General features: G+C 38.9%; 1 protein-coding gene across 3 annotated transcripts in view; it reads right to left on the reverse strand.

Annotated features, from left to right (window-relative positions):
* Positions 1-6,508: 6,508 nt before the first annotated feature.
* The window catches only part of LOC143025534 (putative phospholipid-transporting ATPase IIB), a 35,103-nt gene continuing 14,787 nt past the window's right edge, over positions 6,509-26,824 (reverse strand). For all 3 annotated transcript variants that reach the window (XM_076185364.1, XM_076185365.1, XM_076185366.1), the window contains 11 exons: positions 26,210-26,446; positions 23,979-24,140; positions 22,175-22,351; positions 21,768-21,938; positions 21,270-21,443; positions 15,939-16,040; positions 15,476-15,598; positions 14,721-14,941; positions 14,340-14,506; positions 13,761-13,961; positions 6,509-9,955 (listed from right to left, as the gene is read on the reverse strand). In XM_076185364.1, the coding sequence (XP_076041479.1) occupies positions 9,783-9,955; positions 13,761-13,961; positions 14,340-14,506; positions 14,721-14,941; positions 15,476-15,598; positions 15,939-16,040; positions 21,270-21,443; positions 21,768-21,938; positions 22,175-22,351; positions 23,979-24,140; positions 26,210-26,446 (1,908 nt within the window). In that variant the 3' untranslated portion in view covers positions 6,509-9,782. The remainder of the gene's footprint in view (positions 9,956-13,760; positions 13,962-14,339; positions 14,507-14,720; positions 14,942-15,475; positions 15,599-15,938; positions 16,041-21,269; positions 21,444-21,767; positions 21,939-22,174; positions 22,352-23,978; positions 24,141-26,209; positions 26,447-26,824) is intronic.

Consider the following 26,824-nt stretch of genomic DNA (forward strand, 5'->3'; position numbering starts at 1 on the left):
CCTGCAAATTAAATGTCATCCGGCTCGTCCTCGTTGTCGTCGTCGTGAGAGACGTTGGTAGACAAGATGGCGTCCCGAGCCTATGCTACCGACTTCGTTCATTAGCATATTTTCTTGTAGCAAGGTATTATTTACTTTCATTTCCGCCCACAACATTGCATATACGTTGATACATTTTAATTTACAAAATTAATAACTAATTTTCTATTGCTATATTGCGCCCATGGTCGAAACTAAAAAAAATACCCCGGTATTCAATATGGAATGTCAGCATACGCGGATTTGGTCATATACGGTAATTTCAGGAACCTAACCACCGTAAATAAACAAATAAAGCTTTAATGTACTGTATAATAGAGGGAAAATACACGAAAATAAAGATACATGTATTGCTGGACATTGTACATACAGTACATGTACGTATATGTATACACTTTCGCTTAACGACCAATTCGGTTAACGACGGGGCGCTGGTCCCAATTGTCGTCGTTAAACGAGGAGTGGTTGTATATGATATAAAATAAGTTGGATGGAGTGTTCCAACTTAAGAGTGAATAGCGTGCGAGTAGAGCGGCTTCTCTGGAGGCGTGGAGATGAATAGCTGAGGTTTCTTTTCTTTATTCGAGTGAATATTCCCCCTCGCTGAAGAAGAACGGTTCATTATGTACATCAATCCGGCAAGGTTGCTGACAAGGGAAAAATATTTACATGGTTGCTGTTTCCAGCAAGACTAGACATTGAAATATTTAATTCACATACATAGGGTAACTAGAAGTGATGATACATCACTTCGTATCATCTATATCTATATATATGTATATATATATATATTATATATATATATATATATATGTCCGAATGTGGACTGGCGAGAAATTAATAACCTCGTGGAAATTTATTGTCAGAGTGGCAATATCTTCTTAGCCGTTAGCAAGAATCCAAGGGTTTTGGTGACAGCTGGGCCCCTCTGAGGTCATGACCCAGATAATTGTAGTCTCAGGACAATAGACTTCACCGCCATGCTTACCCTTCTGACCTGCGTCAGGTCTTGACCACTGTTCTACACCAAGTTGTGCTGCATGCATGCTGCATGCGTATCCCGTACTTGTCTTGTGGATGTGAGCTGGTAGGTGTAGGTAGATTCTTGGTAGATATGAGACTGTGTTTTCTAGAAGTTCTCTAATACATATATATATATATTATACACATACATATACTGTATGCAAATTTTGGAGGAGTGATGGTTAACTCTCCCAGGTATCCAGTACACGTCAATAAATTAATTCAACAGATCCTGCTACTCTTCATCTCTCCCCGTTAAGAGGAAAGGAGGATCTTGATACAACACTCAGGCACTGGAAACCTGGAAATGGAAAACAAACTGTTGCCCCACACCCTACATGTGGTGCTACCACCAGGGAGTTGCCAAGAATGAAGGTAGTGTTTAAGACTACCTTTATATTCAGTTACCTTCACTTCCACTAACAATATATATATATATATATTCTTTTTTCAACTAATAACCATTGAGTCCTCCAACGATGGTGCATGATGGTACATATATATATATATATACCAAGGGCTTTATTCTCCTTACAAGGGAGGTAGCCAAAGTCAAAAAGCATAATTCCAATCCCACCAGCATTCACTACCCTTCCCTTATTTTGATAATAGATTTTATAAAGTGTGATGATGGGGGCAGGAAATGGTGATTTTTGGAAGCCCTTCATCACAACTCACATGGTAGGCGGTATCTGCACAAAGGTTGCCCTGTGTATGGATGAGAAGTAGCACAACTAGGCAGCAACCTACATGACAGAGTAGCCCTATTTGGGGTCTGCCCTGCTCACTCCACATAGGGAAGGGACTAGAAAAGGTGCCTTAAGCATGGCCCCCCCCAAACCTAACCAGGCTGGCAATATACCCCTGGTATGGTCACCCATAATGCATTGAAAATACTGGCAATAAAAACAAAACAATAATGAGAGAGCACTTCATTATGCACCAAGCATGAGTTCAACATATGCACCTGCCTTTAACAAATAATATGCAAATGTAACTTGTGTTTCTGTAGGTAAGCTGGAAGTATTAAATCAAACATATCTGTATATAAACATAGTATTTATTTTATATATATTTATCTATCTATATACCAAGGGCCTCTTCCCTATTATAAGGGAGGTAGCTAGCCAAGGCATGCATCCAATCCCACCCACCAACAATTGTTTCTTTCTCAACTCCTCATGGATGAAGGGTCATATCCCAGGTTATAAGCAATGTATATATATACATATACATATATATGTATACATATATATATATATACACACATACATATATATATACGAGTATGTATATACACATACACAAAGTGCTTTTTACCCTTTACAAGGTAGGTAGCCAAAGTCAAAGGCATAAATCCACTCCCATTCACAACCACTCCCTCCCTCTTTTCTTGGCTCCTGGAGTATCTATCTATATATAAGGGGGAAAAGAACCTTTGGTATATGTATGTACATACATACATATACCAAGGCTTTTTCCCCCTTACAAGGGAGGTAGCCAAAAAGGAAAAGGCATAAAATCATTTCCACCCATTCCATCCCTGAATACACTCCACACCCCTCCACCCTCCCTCTTATCTGAGCACCTCCTGGATGATGGGTCATCCCTGCACCTTGTCCACTGCCCTGGGTCAGAAGCAGTGTTGCAAGACACAGCACATCCACAGCAAGGCAGCTTCATTAAATTGGCGACCCTCCCTCTCTGTCCCCCCATTGCATAAAAGGAGAGGACGGGGAGAAATCCCTTCGGGCTGCGTCAAATTTTGCTCACACATACTACCTCACCCCCCCATCCCCCTGTTCATTACATCTCATGCAATCACAACATCATCCATATACAACCATTCTCCATTCACCCGTCTTCTGTCCTCTCCCGTCCTTCCTCAACAGACATTCCCCTCTTCCCCAAAGCCCCCTTCACCCCATCCATCCACCTCATCCTAGGACGTCCCCTCATGTTCACTCCCTCCACATCTGCCTTCCATACCTCTTTTACTAGTCTTTCTTCACTCATTCTTTCCATGTGTCCAAACCATCCTAATATTCTTTCATCAACCCTATCTCCCAGCTCCTTTTCCACCCCTGTTCTCCTCCTCACCTCCTCATTTCTCACTCTATCTAGCCTAGTAACCCCCATCATACTTCTCAGACACCTCATCTCAAACACATTCAAACTCCTTCTCTCTTCTTCTCTTATGTTCCATGTTTCTGCCCCATACAGTGCTGTTGGCACAATCACTCCTTCATATAGTCTCCTCTTAGCATCCATTCCCAAATGTCTATTCCTCATTACACTCATTAATCCACCAAGGCATTTACTCGCTTCTCTCAATCTACATTCTACCTCCACCTTCACTCCACCTTTTCCTGCCACATTTGCACCCAAGTATCTAAAACTATCCACTTCCTCCAGTCGCTCTCCCTTAATGCTCACTTCCAGTCCACTGCCACTTTCACCCCTTGTACATCTCATCACCTTACTTTTACCCACATTTATCTTTAGCTTTCTTCTATCACATATGTATGTATATGTATATATATATACATATATATACACATATATATATATGTGTGTGTGTGTGTGGTGATTGGCTTGACAACAGCAACATCACCACTGGTTGATGCTAATTTTTATCATCGCACCTCGGCGTCGCCCATTCTCAAGAGGAGAGAACTATAAACACCATTTCATTCTTGCTGAGGTCAGGCTTTCTTAATGGATCACATGACCCAGTGCTGAACCAGTGAATGGGGCTCTGTTCGATGAAGGCAAGGGTGTTTACGAAGAGGCATATGTCCCATTGGTCAGTCTAAAGTAAACAGAAACAACTTAGCCAATCATGTAAATCTGACGATGATAGTACGGCCCTAGAGGGAGGAGCCTCTTTCCTTCCAGAGTTTTCATCTTTGCCAGAGCACAGGGCCAAGTCAGTTTCAATATAAGGTTTAAAATGTCAAAGTTCTCCAGTAGATCAGTCTACAACAGTATTTGCCTATTGGAGGTCAAGACTGGCCCGGAGTATCATATAGAAGGTCGGTACATGTTTAAGTCCAGCCTTACTCACACCCTGGACATTCAATTTACACTTGTTCATTAAATTGCAAATAATAACATAAGATAAAAGTCATAGATAGGAGAATTTAGTCTCATTCAACACCAACATTTTGAGATAAAATGTGATACTAAAACTATTCTTATGCTTGTTCGTACTTCCCTGATACAACCATGTTGCCAGCTACCACTTGATTTTATATACGTAATCAGGGGAGCACGACATACATACACTATATATTTTTCCCCTTATAATGGGAGCAGGTGACTCAAAGCTCACACCCTGAATAGAAAATGTGGCTGTGGGCTTAGCATATACATACATGTATAAAGGCTTTAATCTCCCTTTAGAGGAGGTTGGCCAAGCCAAAGCATACTTTCGTCTAGACTCTTCATCAGAGAAAAATATGAAAAAGGTGATCCCTTGACTCCTTGTTCTGCCTCATTTATACACTTTTTACAACACACAGGAGTACACAATGACAATATTCTTGTCTCCTGCCATGAGGGTGCTTTGGGAAAGAGATGAGATAGAGTTATAGAGTGGCAGAAAGGAGAAACAGTAGAAATTGAAGTAACTCAACAATGCCCTCAGTATGCAAACACTTACTTTTCTCTTTTAAAAGGCTAAAATCATGGCAATCCATACACATTTTAACTTTATTATTGATGTATCAAATCTCGTCAATTATAAATGTAATACAACAGGGATTGACATAATGTATACATACAAAAATACACATAATTCAATCTGAAAGGTTTTTATATTCTTTTGTCATTACCTATCATTATGCACTTCAGATTCTTTACTGCTTGCATTTCATTTAACGATATGCACTGCTAATAACCTTATCCATAGAACAAAATCATTTACATTTCATACTGAGATTGACATTAATCCTTAACAATAAATAATAATAATAACTGTTGCCTCAAGTTTCATTTACCAGAAATGCACAGCTCCAGTGGCTGGCATTAGTTCCTGGGCTATCCTATAGATCTCTCTGAAAAATAAAAGGGCTGTTGCCTGTTATATTTGTGTGTGGTAGTTTCCATGTCACTAGATTATATTCATATACCAATGGATATTTCCCCCTTACAAATGAGGCAGCCAAAAAATAAAGGCATAAAACCCCTCCCACCAATACCATCCCCACATACTCTCCCATTCACTCCCCTCCCTCCCTCTTATCTTGGCTCCTCCAGGTTATGGATCATCCCTGCATCTCACCCACTGCCCTGGGTCAGAAGCAATGTGCCAAGACACAGCACATCCACAGCAAGGCCATTTCATTAAATCGGTGATCCCACCCTCTCTGTCCCCTCATGCAGAAAAAGAGAACACAGGGAGTAATATCTTTAGGCTGCATCAAATTGTTTTTTAACACATATTCCCTCACCCCCACCCACTCCCTTTCATGCATCACAGCATTATCCATACACAGCCATTCTCCATTCCCCCCTATTTTCTGTCCTTCCCCAACAGACATTCTTCTTTCCCAAAGCCCCTTTTACCCCACCCATCCATCTCATCCTTGGTCACCCCTTCATGTTCACTTCTTCCACCTCTGCCTTCCACACCTCTTTTACCAAATGTTCTTCACTCATTTTTTTCATGTGTCCAAACCATCCCAATACTCTTTCATCAACCATATCTCCCAACTCCCTTTCCACCCCTGTTCTCCTCCACACCTCCTCGTTCCTCATTCTATCCAGCCTAATAACCCCTATCATACTTCTCAGCCACCTCATCTCAAACACATTATATACATGTATATATATATATATATATATAAATATATATATGCAGAGTCCACTAGGAAAAGGAAAAACACACGGAGTCCGAGCGCTTTCGTGATATAGTCACATTATCAAGGAGTACTCCTTGATAATGTGAATATATCACGAAAGCGCTCGGACTCCGTGTGTTTTTCCTTTTCCTAGTGGACTCTGCATATTTGTGATTCGCGTGTGACTTGTGAAATTTGTGCATATATATATATATATATATATACAGACGCTCCTCTACTTACGTTCATTCATTTTACATTTTTTCGATTTTACGTTTGAACTGACTAAAAAAAATGGTAAATAATTTTGTGAATTTTTTAGTTTAGCGCGCTCTCCGTAGTACGAGACGTTCAAATAATACTTATGCATGACGCTGCGTCCATTGTTTAAATGGCACAAACGACAGACTGAACGTACCTTGCCTCCTCCTCCTCCTCCTCCACCATCTCACTTTATGTTGCTTGAAATTAATGTTATTATTTTACAATGTTATGTTTATAATTAATGATTTAGGGGTGTTTTATAAGATACGGTAATAGAATTTATGGATGTAGAGTACAGTATGAACGGTCATACATTACTGGAATGTACAGCGTCTGTATATATATTTACTTAGAATAACAGGGTTCCTGTCCCCCCCCTTAAGGACCTTTGGTATGTACATTAGCATCCAAAATATTTTGGACATTTGTAATTTTGTATTAAAGTTACTAATATCATTGAGAGTTGACCAGATTTAACAAATTGGAACATGGCAACCTACAAGGATCAATTACCTCTAGACAAAATTTGAAGGAATAGGGAAAGATGTGCCTAAAGTTATTAGTATATTTGCAGTTTAATCTTAAAAATTATGTGTCCAAAATGATCCTGATGCTTTAATTTACCTGTATTAATTCACTCAATTGCATATCATCTACATAACAATTTCTTTTATTTATGTTATTGGAATGTAACTTCAGTACAGATCCAGCCCTTCTACAGTGAACATGCCTCAAAATACTAATACCTTCTCTGTGTGAGAACTAATTGTGAAATTGCATCACCAAGAGAAACTTTCAATTAGAGTCATTACTGAGACTGTCAAATGTCCCAAAAGTGTAATGAATAATATTTTGAAGAAGTATGACAAGACTGGTACATGTAAGGCAGGAAAACCCACTGGTAGGCCTAGAAAAACTAAGATAAAGCAAGATCGAGCCAATTGTCATATTGTGAGGAAGGATTACTTTGTGACAGCTACAGCATTTTTCCGCAAGATCAGTGAAACTATGGCAGTCAATGTGTCTAGGCAAACTGTGTTACGTCGTCTTAAGGAAGAAAATTAAAACACTTGCACACCTTCAGTCAAATCATTAATTAGTGCAAAGAACAGAAAACTGTCTAAGATTTGCATTGGAGCACATTAGATGGTCAAAGGTCCAGTGGACCTTAGTCCAATTTAGTGACAAATCAAAGTTTAATTTGTATGACTCAGATGGCTAAAGATTTGTTCATCACATGACAGGTGAAAAATGATCTAAGAATTGCATCAAGAGCAGTGTAAAATTTGGTGGCAGGAGTGTTATGGTTTAGGGCATAATTTCAGTAGAGGGTACTGGGCCACTTATTTGCTTGCAGGGCTAAGTGAATGTGCAGGTGTACAAGGAATTACTGTGCCAACTTGTAGTGCCTTATCTATGTGCTGCTGCTTCTCAACCTGCAACATTTATGCGGATTAACACTCCCTGGCACACAGCAAAGCTGATGAAGTAATTTTTAGCTATCCAAGAAACTGAGGTTCTAGACTGGCCTGTGCAAAGCCCGGACCTGAATCCTATTGAAAATGCCTGGAAGATGAACATAATTGAGAAACCCTAAAACAGTACAGGAATGGGATATTCTTCAAGATGAATGGCACCAGGTATCTGTTGAAGAGTGCCATACGTTGGTTCATTCCAGTGGCAAGAGATGTCAAGCTGTTATTGATAACAAAGGTTTTCACACTAGATACTAATAATGTTACTTTCAAATGGGTTAAGAAATGTTTATTTTGTCATTATCTCATTGTATGTATGGTTCCTATTTTCTTAGTGTCCAGATTATTTTGAGCACATTATCTTTAAGATTGAATTGCAAATATACTAATAATGTTTGGTACATTCCTATTCCTTCATGTTTTGTCTAGAGGTAACCAATCCTATTTTCTAAATCTGGTCTTAACTCTCAAGGACAATATTAGTAATTTTCATGTGAAATTACAAGTGTCCAGAACATTTTGGACACTACTGTAGATGTGTATATCTATTCATTATTTCAAAGTTAACACAATTTTTTCTTGGTCATGTGCAGTAGCATAACCTATGCTGGAGTTTTGAAGCACTTTTCTATATTTTTTCCCATTTGTGGCACTTCTCTCTATTAAAAAAAATTTACATTTCTGGAACCTTTGGATAAAGGACCTGTAATAGTAGTAGCAGGAGGAAGAGGAGGCGGAGGAGGAGGAGGAGGTGGAGGAGGAGGAGGAGGAGAAGGAGAAGAGTAATTACCAGCTATCAGCTCTTTTTTTGTAAAAAGGTAGAGATCACAAGGTTGATAGAGAGATCTTGGGCCCAAGCTGGAGATTGAGTGATAGCTCCTTGGGGCTGCAATTCCAGAAGAAGGCGAGGGAGTTGATGAGTTCTGAAGACGGGTGGTAGGGAAAGGTTCCTCTCTGACAACCTTGATGGACCAACCTGCAGGTGCTTATCACTAGTACCTCCTTAAGCATAAATAAATAAATAAATATCCCATAACTTAAACTGGAACAAATATATATAGAATTCATCCTCATTATGTCACCTATTCCTCAACACAACTGCAGCTAAAAATATTTAAATTACTTTTCACTGAAAGTTGTTCATAAATTCTACAGCATAAATGATATCGACAGTTGACACTTGTACCAAAATTAATCACAGGACAATAAAGATCATTAAACATGTTTTTATAACTATCAGAAAATCATTTCTCAAATAGTTTCACACACAATGTTGCTGCATAACCTTTTAATTATGGTATTCCTGACATGAAATAAATTGAGAAAATAAAAGTTAAGAGTACAATACTATTAAGTGAGAAAAAGAAAAATGACCAAAGTTCTACAAAAGAAAGCAAATAAGGTGTGCAGAGAATATCCTGGGTAAAGCATGTCTAAGAAATTACAACTGTAATCTTGAGTTTCATGGACTGGAAACCCATGGACCCCACAGTGGCTGACAAAAGTCTGTGGGTTCTTTGATAGATCTCTCTCTGGAAAAAAAAAAGCTGGACTAATGTTTGTGTTGTATTAATATGGATCTGTCCCTGTTCTAAGTTTATAGTAGTAAGATGGGAGCAGTTATCCATTGCCAGCTCTCCTTGTGTGAATTACTCGTAGTGAAGGAAAAATTGAAGTTGACAGAGTGAGATCTTGGGCCCAATCCAGTGAGTAAACCTCTCAGGCTCAGGGATGCAATTTTAGGTGGAGGCAAGGGAGTTGAGTTCTGAGGATGGATAGCATGGAGATGATTCTCTTTGACATGCTTCTCACAAGATCACCATTTTTAGGTATTTGATTTTGGTCCCTGGCTCACAAATCAGCAAACAATTATTCAGCTTTATCTATCCTAAACATACAATTTTCGATAAAAAAAAAAAATACTGAAATAGTTTTGTATTCACTTATCAAATCAATATAAATTATCTTTGTTACATAGACTAGTTCATATAATGCTTTATCCTTTCCTGGGATATTTTTTCACTATACAATTTTAGAATGTGATTAAAAAATGCCAGAATAATGGTAAATCTTAACATAAAGTGCAACTAAGACAGATCCCCCATATATTTCTTTCATTAATATGATAATAATACAATTAAGGTTGTGTCAGACTGGAAGATCCAAAAGTATTAAGTTCTTCTAACTTGGAGTATGTGGGAGGTGTAAACCTTCTACGCAGAAACTTGAGGATATAGAGGGGAAGACAAGAAACAAGCGTAATAACCACTACTTTCCAGAAGAAGTCTTTGGATTTAATGAAGTTCCAATCTGCAACAAATAAAAAAAATCATATAAAGATAAATTGATGCAAAGATATCCTACTGTATTGATAATAAGATAAATTGACTAACTTTTGAACCCTATATTCAATTGTAATATTTTCAATGCAATAACTGATTTTCCAGTGATGTGAGGTACCTTAAGAGTATGTAAAGAATTCAGTGTAAAGCATATTCATGAAAATAAGAGCATGATTTTTTTTTTTTTATAAAAATTTGTATTATCCATCTATATATCATGGGCTTTTTCCCTTTTTACAAAGGTAGCCAAGTCAAAAGTCACATGCCCACTCCCACCCATTCCACTCCCCACCCTCTCATCTTAACTCCTCATAGATGATGGGTCATTCCTGTATCCTGGCCATTGCCTTGGGTTTGAAGCAATGTAGCAAGACACAGTAAATCCACAGTAAGGCTGCTTCACTTAATTGGCAACCCCCCCACCCTTCATCTCCTCATGCAGAAAAAGAGATGGGGGGAAAATCCCTTTGGGCTGAATCAAATATCATTCACATATGACCACTCCTCACTCCCCCCATCCCATGGCCCCTCCCATCCTTGCATCACAGTATCATCTATACACAGCCATTCTCCACTTACCCCTATCTCATCTCCTGCCTTCTCCCTTCCTTCCTCAACAGACATTCCCCTCATGCTCAGTGCCCCTTTCACCCTATCTATCCATCACATCCTCAGTCATCTCCTCAAGTCCATTCCATCCACCTCTGCCTTCCAAAGCTTTTACTAATTTTTCTTCACTTATTCTTTCCATGTATCCACACCATCCCAATACTCTATCATCAACCCTACTACCATCCTTTCCACCCCAGCTCTCCTCCTCACCTTATTGTTTCTCATCCTATCCAACCTTGTACCCCCTACCATATTTATCAGACATTTCATCTTAAACACATTCAAACTTTTTCTCTCTGCCTTTTTTAAATTTCAAATCTCCCATACAGTGCAGTCGGCACAATCACCCCTTCATGTAAGCTTCTCTTTGTATCCATCCCCAAATGTCTATTTCTCATGACACTTTTTAATCCTCATAGGCAATAACTTGCTTCTCTCAATCTACAATTTACCTCTACCTCCACTGCTCCCTTTCCTGCCACATGTAGCCACAAATACCTAAAACTATCCACTTCCTCTAGTCTCTCTCCTTTAACCTCTTCACTCCGGGGCACATCGCACATCTGGCAGCATTAGCTGCCAGGCGTGCGATGTTGCGTCATAATAATCGCATTATAAAAAATAAAGTCACTCCTCAATCGCTCGTTCTCTTTCACCCGTGAATTTTGATAACCATAGAAAATATGATGAAGCCAGTTTAGAGAGAATGAGGGTCACGCAGGTACGACTACAATAAATATAATCAAGACGCTGACGTCGGCATCATTGCGTACCCACTTGCTCCTCATGACGCCTACGTAGGCGTCACCGTATGGAAGTGGTTAAGACTTACTTTCAACTTCCTGTCTTCCTCAACCCTTTTACATCTCATCACCTTACTTTAACCCACATTTACCTTCAATTTTCTCCCACTGCATACCTTCCCAAACTCCATCACTAATTACCTTAATTCCTACTCTGGCCCTGCCACAAGCGGTGCCATCAGCAAACAACAACTGGCTCACCTCCCAGTTTTCTCCATTATCTTTAACTATCTCCAGTCTCCTACCCATTACCCTCACATTAACCTCCTACACCACCCCATTCATGTACACATTGAACAGTCATGACAACATGACACATTTGTAGCCCCACCTTTACCTTAAACCACTCGCTCTCTCCATTTTCAATTCTAACACAGGCTCTACTACTCTTGTAAAACCTTGACTCCCTTTAACAGCTTCCCCCCAATCCCATATATCAGCAAAAAAAATCCCACAATTCCTTCTTGTCTATTGTCATAAGCATTTTCCAAATTCATAAAGGCCCAAAATACATCCTTTCCTCTTGCTAAAGTTTTCTCACAACCTGCTTAACCACAAAAATCAGATCCACACAACACTTACCTTTCCTAAATCCACACTGTTCCTCACCAGTTGCCCCCTCTGTTCCTCTCCTAATCCTCTTAATTTTTTATGTAGTATATTTTACATATCTTAATGGCCTTTGACTTGGCCACTTCCCTTACAAGGGTGAAAAAGCTCTTGGTATATATATATATATATATATATATATATATATATATATATATATATATATATATATATATATATATATATATATATATATATATATATATATATATTGGAAAATTCTTTCAGCTTCTTTAAAATAGTCACAGTAATTATAATGATAGGCAGAGTTGGGTGCATTCGTCAGTGTGTTCCGCTATAGTTTGGCTGTGGTTAGTGCTCCCAAACTATTAAAACTTAAGAGACAGGTTCATACATACATATACCAAAGGCTTTTTCCCCCTTACACAAGGGGTAGCCAAAAAGAGAAAGGCATAGAAACCACTCCCACCCATTCCATTTCCTATATATTCCACTCCCCTCCACCCTCCCTCTCATCTTGGCACCTCCTGGATGACGGATCATCCCTGCATCCTGTCCACTGCCCTGGGTCAGAAGCAGTGTCGCAAGACACAGCACATCCACAGCAAGGCCGCTTCATAAATTTGGCGACCCCCCCTCTCCGTCCCCTCATGCAGAAAAGGAGAAGACGGGGAGAAATCCCTTCGGGCTGCGTCAAATTTTTCTCATACATACTTCCTCACCCCCCATCCCCCACCCACTCCCCCTCATGCATCATAGCCTCATCCATACACAACCCTTCTCCATTCACCCCTATCTTCTGTCCTCTCCTGTCCTTCCTCCACAGACATTCCTCTCTTTTGTAATGACCCTTTCACCCCATTCCATCCATCTCATCCTAGGACGCCACCTCATATTCACTCCTTCCACCTCTGCCTTCCACACTTCTTTCACTAATCTTTCTTCCCTCATTCTTTCCATGTGTCCAAACCATCCTAATACTCTTTCATCAACCCTATCTTCCAGCTCCCCTTCCACCCCCGTTCTCCTCCTCACCTCATTTCTCACTTTATCCAGCCTAGTAACCCCAATAATACTTCTCAGACATTTCATCTCAAACACATTCAAACTCCTTCTCTCTTCCTCTCTTTTGTTCCATGTTTCTGCCCTGTACAGTGCTGTTGGCACAATCACTCCTTCATATAACCTCCTCTTAGGATCCATTCCCAGATGTCTATTTCTCATTACACTTTTTAATCCACCAAGGCATTTACTTGCTTCTCTCAATCTACATTCTACCTCCACCCCTACTCCTCCCTTTCCTGCCACATTCGCACCCAAGTATCTAAAACTATCCACTTCTGAACCTGTCTTTGGGAGAGACAGGTTCATACCGAAATAAAAGTCCAGTAGGCCACATACTACACCAAAGACAACTTTCATAGGCCACATACTATATTGTTTTAATGGTTTGGGAGTACTAACTGCAGCCAAACTAATGCGGTACGCAAGGAGGAATGTACCTAGGAATGTGCCCAGCTCTGATGACAAGTGATGATGATTTACTATTGAAGTCAGTTTTAACTCCTGGATCCAGGATTAATGTTGTAATTACTATATATGTCTGGTGATTTACAATTCATAACCACATGCACAGACAAGCATCAGATACTTAATCTGTTACTGATCTCTGGCTGAGTCTGAGGTTAAACTGAGAATGCTGTCATATTTCTATTTCCTACATTTACTACAAGATGCATGACAGTATTGTTTCAAATTGTTAATTGTACTGTAAAACAATATACTCACCAAAGTAATGCATAAAGATGACTGACAGTGCATAGAAGGCAAGAGACAAGAAGTGTGCCACTACCATTAGGTAATGCCAGGTCCTTACTGTTAAGCCAACCATCAGCAGCTCAGTAAGAATCAGTGATGTGAAGCTAATGCTGACTACATGTATAAGCTCATCCTCAAAGAGGAGCATGGCGCCATACATTAGCACAGCACCTATAAGAAATGAATAGAGAACCATGCTTCAAAATCTATATATAAAAGAAATAATAATAAAATAAATAAAATAAAATAAAATAAAAATAACTAATATAAACAAACAAAAATAATAAATAAATATATAAAATTTCATCATGAGCATTGACTCTTATTTTAATTCTGGTCCTGTGTCAAAAATTACACATAACTCAAGCAATAAACAATAAGAAGAGAAAGAGGGAGAGATTGAGAGAGAGAGAGAGAGAGAGAGAGAGAGAGAGAGAGAGAGAGAGAGAGAGAGAGAGAGAGAGAGAGAGAGAGAGAGAGAGAGAGAGAGAGAGATAGAGAGAGAGAGATAGAGAGAGAAAGAGAAAGAGAGAGAGAGTATTATACTACCTTGATAAATGCTTATGAAAACCCAAATGAAGAAGGTTTTATATGAGAGTGACCGTCCTTTCCTCAGATCCTTGTAAAGTTCTGGATAGGATAGTGCCATGTTTGGAGACACATCACGATCCAATACAAGAGAAAATACTGGAAAATTGGTGTAGAAAGTTGCATACCTGTGTGAAGCAATAACATTACAATTTCAATAACACATGAAAAAATACTAAAGCAATCATACAATAAATTATATATAGATACATGAGTAAATGAATTTAGAATCAATAACATCATTGTGAAAACTCATTGAGAATGTAATAATATGAAGTATATAACAACAATATCTAAATATTTATTCAAATCTATCTCATCCAGTTTACTAATTTCTCTTACCCAACCATAAGAAAGCCTTGGTATAATGCTACACTTGAATAGTAAAAAATAGATGAAAATATAGCTTGTATGGTGGATATGATAAGTCCACGGTGCATCACAAACTGTGAAAGAGCAGCTGATCTTTTGTACGAATCCCTTCCGTGGACCAAACAAAGTCGGGCAATGTGTTGAAATTGCAGAATACTGAAGTCAGCTGCTAATGAAGCTTGTTTGCCTTCCTGCAGGAGAGAATTAATATCAAATGTGACTCCTTCAACCCCAACTATGAACATATTGTAGAGCTGCTAGCTTCTGGGCCAACAAATTGTACAGTGAACTATGTTATGCACTAGGCCATAATAAACCTGGAAGCCTTAGTTTACAGAAAAGTACAAGGTCTGTCAGGGAGCATACACTACATTAGTTTTTCTGTTCTGCTGAGCAGATGCTGAATGATCTTAAAAATCTGGCATTGATATGTAAACAGGCCATTTTGTTATCAAATGGTATACGATTCATTACAATCTGATTGGTCTGAAAAATATTTCATGTACCCATAGAAAAAGATTCTGGTTTCGCCCTACTAGTTCATCAAATCAAAAAAATATACAGAGCACACAAGAAGAATATTCCTTCAAGCTATATCATTCCTTCATCCATTTATAACCAATATTCACTCCTACCTTTTGCACTCTATCTTCTTTGCTTGACAAACAAATAAATAAAAGAAATGGATATGATAAAAGGCCAGCCAACAGTAACATGGAACTCACCTTGCCAACAATGCCAATACCAGCATCTGCTGCCTGAATCATGGACACATCATTGCCACCGTCACCAACTGCAGCAGTGCGTTTGCCTGTGTGTCGCTTAATCAAGCGCACAACTGAAGCTTTCTGTATATCAATGAAAAATCATTTACATAATTGATGCAGCTGAAGAACATATAATGCATATACTATTCTAGTGAGAAGAGGATATGTAGTTTAGTACTGTCTTTACCTAATTGTACATCATCAGAATTTTAAATCCCTGCATGGATTAAACTAATTACATATCTAATTCATACAAATCTTTTTTCTCTCCCTCCTTCCCTTTATGTTGATTTCATTTACACTTTTCTTTTCATCAGCCCTCTTCTACCACTTTTATTTTCTCTTTTGGCATCTTTAATTTCCTCAATCACTGGTCCCTTTCACAATCCTAGTTCATACACATGGATAATATATTATGTACCTGTGTTGGTGAACATCGACAAACGACGACTGCAGGACACTGAACAGCCAAGTCCATTAATTCATGTTCGTAGTACTGAAGGCAGGTTTCAAGTGCATCCCCCTGCATTATAAAACATCAGTAAAAATTGATTAATAATTTATACCATACTACTTATCAATCTATCTATATACCATGGGCTTTTTCCCCTTATGCATGCACCCACTCCCATCCATCCACAACCATTTCCTCCCTCTCATCTTAGCTCCTCATGGATGACGGGTCATCCCTGTATCCTGTCCAATGCCTTGGGTCAGAAGCAATCCAGCAAGGCACAGCACATCCACAGAAAGGGTGCTTTGCATAATATGTAACCCCCATACACTAGCACCAATTATACCATACATTAATGTATATATACATATATATATATCTGTATCTATATATATACAGGAACATATAGGAAATGGAATAGGTGGGAGTGGTTTCTATGCCTTTTTCTTTTTGGGCTACCCCCCCCGTGTAAGGGGGAAAAAGCCTTTGGTATATGTATGTATATATATATCCATATATATATATATATATATATATATGTATATCCTGTCTACCCTGTCATAAGTCTTTTCCAAATCCATAAAGGCCTAAAAAAACATCCTTCCCTTTTCCTAAAGCTTTCTCACATATCTGTCTTACCACAAAAATCTGATGCCCGCAATGCCTACCTGTCGTAAACCCACACCGTTCCTCTCCTAATCCTCTCAATCAAAACCTTCCCATAAGCCTTTTCAACTACACTCAACAAACTGATCTCTCTGAAACTACTACAATTACACTTGTCCCCTTTTCCTTTGTAAAGCAGAACTATACATGCACTCCTCCATTCCTCTGGCACTAATCTCTTTTAGACAAACATAAACAACCTCACCAGCCAGCCCACCATTACTGTACTTCCCTTTTTTAGGCACTCTGCATGACACCTATCAAACCCAGGTGCCTTACATGTTCTCATCATTTTAACAACTGTTTTAACCTCATCTTTCCTCATTCATCGCTGTCATTTTCTTAGCGATTCCCACTGCAACTAACTTTCCCTCCCTATCCTCCTTCACATTTAGTAACTCCCTAAAATACTCGGGCCATTTTCCTTTTACTGCTGTCTCTTCCATTATCTTCTCTCCATCTGCACCTTTTACCTTTTATTTTATACTTGATTTCCCTCCCCTTCATCTCTTGATTTCCTTCCAAAAATGTTTTTATCACTTTCAAAATTTTCTGTCATAATCTTACCCCATTCCACATCTGCTCTCCTCTTTGCCTCCTTTATCTTATGCTTTACTTCTCTTTTCTTTGTACCTCTCATATGATTCTCTCATTCTATAATGTAACCAATTTGTGAATGCTTGTTTTTTTCTCTTCTACAACCTTCTTTGCTTCTTCACCCCACCACTCACTACCCTTCCTTCTATTTCCTCCTGTCTTCCTTGTTCCACACACCATCTTTGCACACCTTGTGAGTCCCTCCTTGAAACATCCCCATTCATCCTCCACTCCTAGCTCTACTCTATCCTTCACTCCCTCCCACTCTTCTCTCAGCTTCTTCCTATACTCCTCCTTTTCTTTCTCATTTAAGCAGTTTACTCTAAGCACCTCCCTACCTTCTGTCCTTTTCCTGCACCTCCCTACCTTCTGTCCTTTTCCTCTTTCTCCATCTATCCTCCACTCTAAAATTACCTTCCACCAAAAAATTACCTGATATTCTCCCACTCTCTCCCCTTAGAACATGTACATCCAAAACTCTACCTGCTCTTCTCCTGGTTACCACTATATAGTCCATTAACCCCTTCCATACGGTGCCGCACACGTAGGCGTCATGGGGAGCGAGTGTATTCGCGAGGCTGCCATATCGGCGTCTTGATTATATTTATTGTAGTCGCCCCTCCATAATGACATTCTTTCTAATTCTTTTGTAATCGCATTTTCTATGGTTATCAAAATTCACGGGTGAAGAGAGAACGATCGATATAAGCGGTGACTATATTTTATGATGCGAGCATTATTACGACACGTCGTACGGCTGGCATTGGCTGCTGCCACCGAGATCTAAGTCCATGACGCCTACGTGTGCGGCACCGTATGGAAGGGGTTAAAGCCCTATCAAAGGATTACAAAGGCGGAGCATGCCGACAGGAGACCTTTTGATCCATATCTAGGTTGGATGCAAAAAAAAAAAAAAATATATATATATATATATATATATAATATATATACACATACACACACATACATATACACATATATACACATACATACATATACATATATTAATAATAAATTAAAACTATAATAATGTAAAAATAACATAAAATACATAAATAAATGCATAGGTATAGTTAAATAATAAACAAACAGGTAAATAGTAAATGATTATAAATTGACATATAACTAATAATAAATGAAAATCAGACAGACAAATTATAACAAAACAAAAACAAATAATATAACATAAATTATAATCATTACAGCATCTTAGATATTTATCTAAATGATTCTTAACGCTTTGAACTGAACTACATTGCACTACTTGTGCAGGAAGTTTATTCCATTCATTAACTACACGGTTGGCAAAGTTGTTTCTACCTACTTCCAAATTGAATCTATTTCCGGACAGTTTGAGACCATTGTTTCTTGTCTGATTCTCATTCAATGTGAAAATTTGGTCACTTTTGATGTTGTCAATTCCCTTTAAAATCTTAAAGACCTGTATCAAGTCACCTCTGAGTCTACGCTTTTTTAGGGAAAACAGATTCATGTGCTTAAGTCGATTTTCGTATGATTTATTTTTGATATTTGGAATCAGTTTTGTGGCTCGCCGTTGTACTTTTTCCAGTCTGTCAATGTCGTTAATGAGATTCGGTGACCATACGGAAACAGCATATTCCAAATGTGGACGAACTAACGATTTATATAGCTTGTTAATGAGTGATGGACTTTTGAAATCAAAAGATCGCGCAATCAATCCTAGAATCTTATTTGCTTTCTCAGAGGCTGAAATACACTGCTTGGATGATTTGAGGTCGTTACTGATGATTACGCCGAGATCTTTTTCACTATCCACTTTTGTTAACAAATTTCCAAATAACTTGTAATCGTACTTACTGTTATTTTTACCTATGTGCATTACCTTGCATTTACTTGTGTTAAATTTCATTAGCCACTTTTCAGACCATTGCTGTAATTGATCTAAATCTTCTTGAATATCTAATTGGTTTGAGTGATCATTTGCCACTCCACACAGTTTTGTATCATCAGCAAATTTGGAAACAGTAGATTTTAGTCCATGGTCTATATCATTTATATATACTATGAATAGAAGTGGCCCAAGAACAGAACCCTGAGGAACTCCACTTGCAACACTTTTCCATCCAGAAGTTTTTCCATTTAAAACAACTCTCTGTTTTCGACCTTTCAACCAATTACTAGTCCAACCTAATGGGCTACCACTTATTCCATGCAAAGCTAATTTAGTAAGTAGTCTTTCGTGTGGGACGGTATCAAAAGCTTTTGCAAAATCTAGATATATTAAATCTATATTGTTTCTTTTGTCATAATTCGAGATAACTGTGTTGTAGAATTCGAGTAAGTTAGTCATGCAAGAACGTTTCCGTCTGAAACCATGCTGGCTATCATTTATCAAACGGTTACTTTCTAAATGATATTCGATAGCATCTCTGATGATAGTTTCCATTATTTTTCCTACGATCGAAGTCAAACTTATAGGCCTATAGTTATTTGGTTTCTTTTTGTCACCTTTTTTGAATATGGGAGTAACGTTAGCTAGCTTCCATTCTCTTGGGACATCTCCGGATATGATGGATTTCTTGAAAATAATTTCTAATGGAACAACAATCTCATTTTTTATTTCCTTTAAGATTCTTGGATGCCAACCGTCAGGCCCTGGTGTTTTATTAACTTTGAGTTTGTCTATTCACCTTTTAATTTTTTCTTTTGTTATATTTACCGTAGTGAGTAAGTTTACCCCAGACTTTTCACAGGTTTCAGTTTGGAATTCACTTTGAGGTGTTTCGTTTACGAATACTGAGCTAAAATAATTGTTTAAGATATTACACATTCCTTCATTTGAATATTCAAGTTGACCGTCAGCAGATAATAGTGGACCAATGTGATTCCTAACAACCTTTTTATCTCTAATGTAACTATAGAATTCTTTGGGATTCTCTTTGGATTTATCAGCGATGTTCATTTCGTATTGTCGTTTTCTTTTTCTCATCAACCACCCTTTCCCATGTGTACTTATGCTTGACTTTCTTCCTAAACATTGTGATCATCTCTCAACTATGATTTTTTCCTGGAACTCCACACTTCCCAACCACTCCATCTATTGGTTTGTCTCTTACCCTAGCAGTGAGATCTCCCAATATCACTACATTGACATTTCTCCCTGAACCCTCTTTGCACTCATTTAAATCCATCCAAAAAGCCTCCCTTTCCTTTACACTCTTCTCACTACCAGTCCCATATGAACTTACAAAGACCCACATATCTCTTCTATGTTTCACCATCCACAGTAACCTTGAACAAACCTCCTTCCACTCTACTATAATCTTACCTATCTCTTCATTTACTAGTATAGCCACCCCTTCTATCCCTCATCCTCTCTTCACTCCTGACACCCTCCCAATCACACTCCCAAACTCAAACTTGCCCCTCCCTTTCAACTTAAATTCACTCAATGTCAACACATCTATCTTTCTTCTCACAAACATACTGCCTATTTCTTCCCTTTTACTCTCACCTGTACCACATTCATGCACATTAAAAGACCCATTCCTTAGGGTTCTGGTTGGAAAACTCCCCCAGACCCTCTTGTGTCCTTGCTTTTTTTTAGGAATGTCCCCTTTGGACTAGAGAGTAGGATGCCTAGTCCTAATCCCCGTCCCATTTTGTTGCCTGTTAAGACTCAAATGGGAACACTTGGTGGCAGTATTCTTTCTACCCTATCACAGGGTTTGGCAAAAAAGGAAATGAGTATTCTGAGAAGTGGTACAGGATAGTATTAAGGGTGGAGGTACAGCATAACAGCAGGCCAGTCACAGTATAATAAAAGTAGCATAATTTCTGTACGTATAGAGATTTCCTCATCACAGACAAAATGATGTGTGGCTCTGGTTCATAGGGGCACCCTATACAGACCCTAAAGTATCAGCTGCATGCTATTGAGCATCTGTTAACCCCACAATAACTTGCAGCCAATACCTCTGATGGGGCCTCTCAAACATACCAGTTCAAAATTTCCTGCTTTGGATTTATGCAAAATATTTCCCCAGTATTTACCTTAATAATAAGTGCAGAATCACTCTTGCGTCTTAGTGTGTTAAGTTCCAAATGTGCTTCCCTTCGAGAGGAGACATTTCCCATCACATGTAGACCCTGATTTGGAGAAACCAGTCGAGAACTCTTTGCAATACAGGTGGCTGTCTCTAACTTGTCTCCAGTCAACATCCATATCTGTTGATAAACAAATACATCAGAATACTTTGCTTAAACCTGTACTGAGTTATTGGCTTCATAGATATATGCAGTCAATACTCTAAAACCCTTACTGATACCTGTGTAGACAAGGGTCATAAAGCATTCTTCTATGTTTGGAGACAAATCTCCACTAACTGAAGAATACCAAGTAATTTTTCTAATTTTTACTAATTCTTATTTATGCTGTTCTTAAATTTCCCTAACATCAGTCCTAAGACATCACAGTACTGTTTTTTGCTAAATTTCACCCATTAAAATATTACTTATCTTGATACCTAATGTGAAGAAGGAAAACCTTACCTTCATCCCTGCATTCCTGAGTAGCTCAAGTGTTTGTTTGACATTGGTCTGTAACTTATCCTCCACACCAGTGAGGCACAGTAGTTCCAAGTCACGCTCAAGACTTTCTACTACAGCTGCAACTCGGCTCCCACGTTCATTAACACTCAATTTAGCAGCAGTATATCGTTGCTGAGAAGTACGTATACATCCATAAATAAGTGAGATAATGATGATTACAGAAGCATACAATATGTATATCAAACAGCAAATAATAAACATTCACTTCCCTTATAAATATATCCTTAAAAACTACTATATTACAGTAAAAGCTCATTATTCTTTTCTGAGACATCTGAGGCAGTTTGATTCGGTGGCCAGGCCTACTCTTGTATTGGTATGGTTTTATCATTTTTCTTTAGACTCACCTCAAAGTGCAAATACTGCTCCAGTGTGAGCACCTTTCTGGCAACAACCAGAGTTCTCAAGCCCTTCTGAGCTAAGTTGGCACATTCTTCTTCCAACCAGTCATTATATTCCACTATTCCAGCCATAACTGTATCGGCTCCTTTCATGTACAATATAATTTCTCCACTGTCCTCTTCCTGAAATTCATATTAAGGAAAACAAAAAGTATTTATTTAAACTGAATTGAATGATTCCCAGCCTTGCAGATAACTCATATGGGGAGAGATTAAGCACTACCCCCTCCCATTGTTAAAAGATTGAAGAGAGAAGGGAATTGTTTGTGGTATTCAGGTCACTGAAGGGGGTGGACAAAGTTTAATTAGGGCAGGGGGGCATCACAAGGTCATTTTAACTATATACCAAGGGCTTTTTTTCCCCCTTACAAGGGAGGTAGCCAAGTCAAAAAGGCAAGTACCCACTCCCATTTGCCACTGTTTTCTCCCTCTCATCTTAGCTCCTCATGAATGACGAATCGTCCCTGTATCCTACCCACTGCCCTGGGTCAGAAGTAATGCAGCAAGGCATGGCACATCCATAGCATGGCTGTTTCACTTAATCGGCAATCCCCCTTCTTTGTCTCCTCATACAGAAAAAAGAGCAGAAAGATATCCCTTTGGGCTGCATCAAAATATAATTCATACATAACTATTCCCCCCTTCTCTTCCTTTCATTACAGTATCATCTATACACAGCCATTCTCCACTCATCCCTATCTCCTGCCTTCTCTCTTCCTTGCTCAACAGACATTCCCCTCTTCCTCAGCACCCCTTTCACCCCATCCATCTCATCCTTGGTCATCCCCTCCACCTCTTCCTTCCACACCTCTTTTACTAATCCTTCTTCACTCATTCTTTCCATGTGTCCAAACCATTCCAATATTCATTCATCAGCCCTATCTACCATCTCCTTTTCCAACCCAGCTCTCCTCCTCACCTCCTTGTTTCTCAGCTTTGTAACCCCTACCATACTTCTCAGATATTTCATCTCAAACACATTTAAATTTTTCTTCTCTGTGCCTCTTAAATTCCAGGTCTCTGCCCCATACAGTGCCATCAGCACAATCACACCTTCATACAGTCTCCTCTTTGCATCCACTCCCAAATGCCTATTTCTCATGACACTTTAATCCCCCCAAGGAACTTACTTGCTCCTATCAGTCTATAATTTACTTTCACCACTCCTCCCTTTCCTGCCACATGTGACCCCCGAAACCCATTAACCACTTCCATACGGCGACGCCTACGTAGGCGGCATGAGGAGCAAGTGGGTACTCGATGATGCCGACGTCGCCATCTTGATTATATTTATTGTAGTCGTCCCTACGTAACTTTCATTCTCTCTAAACTGGCTTCATCATATTTTCTATGGTTATCAAAATACACGGGTGAAAGAGAATGAACAATTGAGCACTGACTTTATTTTTTATAATGCGATTATTATGATGCAACACCGCACGTCGGGCAGCTAATGCTGCCAGACGTGAGATGTGCCCTGGAGTGAAGAGGTTAAAAAAAAATTCATTGCCCAACAATCTTGGCACCTTGTGAATTAAAGATCATTCCTGGCTCCTAACACATTGCTCAAGTCAAAGGCAATACAGCAAGACAGCCCTTCCACAGCAGGGCCCTTTGAGTTGCATCATTTCTACACCATATAAAACAACTCTCCGTTCGCATTCAACCCCAAATACTTAACTCTTCACCTCAACCCATCACATTATAAGTCTAACATACAAAATCATTATTGGTCATGTACAATACTTACCCTAACAATGATACCCATACGTTTTGATTCTGATGTGAAAGGAAATATCTGCAGAACAGTATATTTGATCATGTTTCCTGTAGGTGTTCTCAAAGTTAACGTTGTGAGATCCCTGTGTACAAGAGCAAGTCCAACACTCTCAGTCCATTTAACAAGAGCAACCTGGAAAGTTTATTCATGTGGTCAGTATCAGTACATGTCTAGCTGATCTATGGCTCTTTCTTGAAATGTAAACTTTGGTACATTATATCACATATATCTATATATTTTCTTTCTTTTTTGGTCATTGCAAGAAATTTTAAATCAGGTGCTTGATCATCTTCAAAATAAAGGAGTTAAAGGTAGTTTATTTATCCCTTCAACCTATCAATTTGAAATGCACTATTTTTTTTTTCTGAAATATGAAATCATCCATAATGATATCACATCTATTCAAGAATTCATGACAATTACTGCTTTTGACTTCAAAATTAATCAAACAACTTACACATGCAACATTTTTTGGCCACAACCCTTCAATCAATGAAACTTAACCATTTCTGACTTTAGTGAAATTAAATAAGAAGAGATAATTGTTTTGGGCTGAAACCCATGTCCCTGTCAATATTAAGGTTCAACAGATAACCATGTGTCAGTAATTTATGAAAAAGTACTAAAAAATATTCTTACTTCAGCTATGCATACAATTGTTTATATCACTTTTCTTTCCATGAGAATGTATAAACCAGTGATGACTACAACTTGCTAAGATCAATAAAAGTGGCACTTACATATTTGGATGAAGAAATGATTGAAAAAAAATATTGGTCACACTGATAAGGCCTCTAAAATATGTGGCAACATTGTGGTCACCCAGTACCAAAAAGAATATAAAGAATCCAGAGAGCAGCCACAAAAATGGCACCTGCATTTGCAAACTTGTCATATGAGGAGAGATTGGAGAAACTGGAGTTACCGACTCTGGAGCAAAGAAGAGGGAGAGGTGACCTACTGACCATCTACAGAATCATGAAGGGCACAGAAATACTTGATAGAGAGGACTTGTTAAACTGGTACAAGAGAAGCACAAGAGGACATGGAAAGAAAATAAAAAAACATAGCTATAGAAGAGATCTGAAGAAAAACAGTTTTCCACACAGAGTGGTGGACATTTGAAACAAACTGGACAATGAAATAGTGTGCGCAAAAACCATTCATGAGCTTAAGGACAAACTAGACACTGCGAGATACAAAGGCGGGACACCACAAGCATAGCTCCCCTACCCGCAAAATACAACTAGGTAAATACAAATACACACACACACTTACACATGTGCATATATAGCAATCCCTCCTACATACAAGCTCCCATTATCTGGACCTTGACATTATTACATGATCTATGTGCATTGTGTACCACTTTTATTCATTCATAATTGAAAATTAAGCACTACAGTGGCAGAATAGAGACTGGGGTAGGGGGTGGGGAAATAATCTGACCTCACATATTAAAATACTCCCTAAACCTGAATATCCCTATGGCACAATTAGTTTGGTTGTGGGAAGGATTACTGTACAGATCTTGTTAATATGGGAGTGGAATGGGTGCATGCCTCTGACTTGGCTACTTCCCTAATGAGGGGAATGACACCCTTGGTATATAGATAGACACATTAATAAAGAGTGTGCCACTCCTTCCCATTATCTCCCTCTTATCACAGCTGACACCCTACCTACCACACTCAAACTCTAACTCACCCTTCCCTTTTAGTTTTGTTTCACTCATCACTAACACATCCACAATTCTTTTCAAAAACATTTTCCCGATCCCATTCCTTTTGTTCTCATCCATACCACATTTAATGACCCAATTACTAGGGTTCTGGTTGGAGTTTTCTTCCCAAACTGTCTTATGCCTCGACTTTTTTGGAGGAAAATACAATTGGAGATCCCCAGTCCCCTCACTCTAACTCACATAGTTGCCTTCTATGACACACATAGCAACATGGTGGTGGCATTCTTATCCACCACCACAAGTGGATCAGAGAAGGAAGAGGGTCATAGAAGTGGTAAAGAATAGGTTCAAAGGAACATCAGTAGTACAAAAGCATCTTATCATTCCATTGTAAGACATAGACAAATGATGTATATCCCTGGTCCATAGGGGCACCCTAAAACAGTCCCTGAAGTACTACAGGTCACCAGGCAGTCAATACCTCCAGTACAGGAATGAAATAAATATATAAAATTACTTCATCAGGACTTGATGCTTGGTATGTCACACTTTGCTCTGCTTGAATCTCTGCTTCAGTATTCTCCATAGTAGGTTCTTCTCCATCTTCATACACAGGTGTGACATTGTGACAAAGAGCAAGTGCACGCACTGCCTCCCCAACCTTTGTCACCACAGTCTTCCTCATACGGGTTGGGGTGACCTTGGCAGAGGTATTGTTACTACTTGTGTAAAATGTTCGTATGTGTGCCATGATCTGCAAAACAAATTATTTCAACTTGATATCATGTCTTCAATACCACAAAGAAATTAATCACTGATGAGATTACAGGTACTATAGGGAAAGATACATACATATACCAAAGGCTTTTTCCCACTTACACGGGGGGGTAGCCAAAAAGAAAAAGGCATAGAAATCACTCCCACCCATTTCATTTCCCATATATTCCACTCCCCTCCACCCTCGTATCTTGGCACCTCCTGGATGACGGGTCATCCCTGCATCCTGTCCACTGCCCTGGGTCAGAAGCAGTGTCACAAGATACAGCACATCCACAGCAAGGCCACTTTATAAATTCGGCGACCCCCCCCCCTCTCCGTCCCCTCATGCAGGAAAGGAGAAGACGGGGAGAAA

This window comes from Oratosquilla oratoria, chromosome 5 (genome assembly GCF_046742065.1).
Source record: "Oratosquilla oratoria isolate Oo_2021 chromosome 5, ASM4674206v1, whole genome shotgun sequence".
Taxonomy (NCBI): Eukaryota; Metazoa; Arthropoda; class Malacostraca; order Stomatopoda; family Squillidae; genus Oratosquilla; species Oratosquilla oratoria.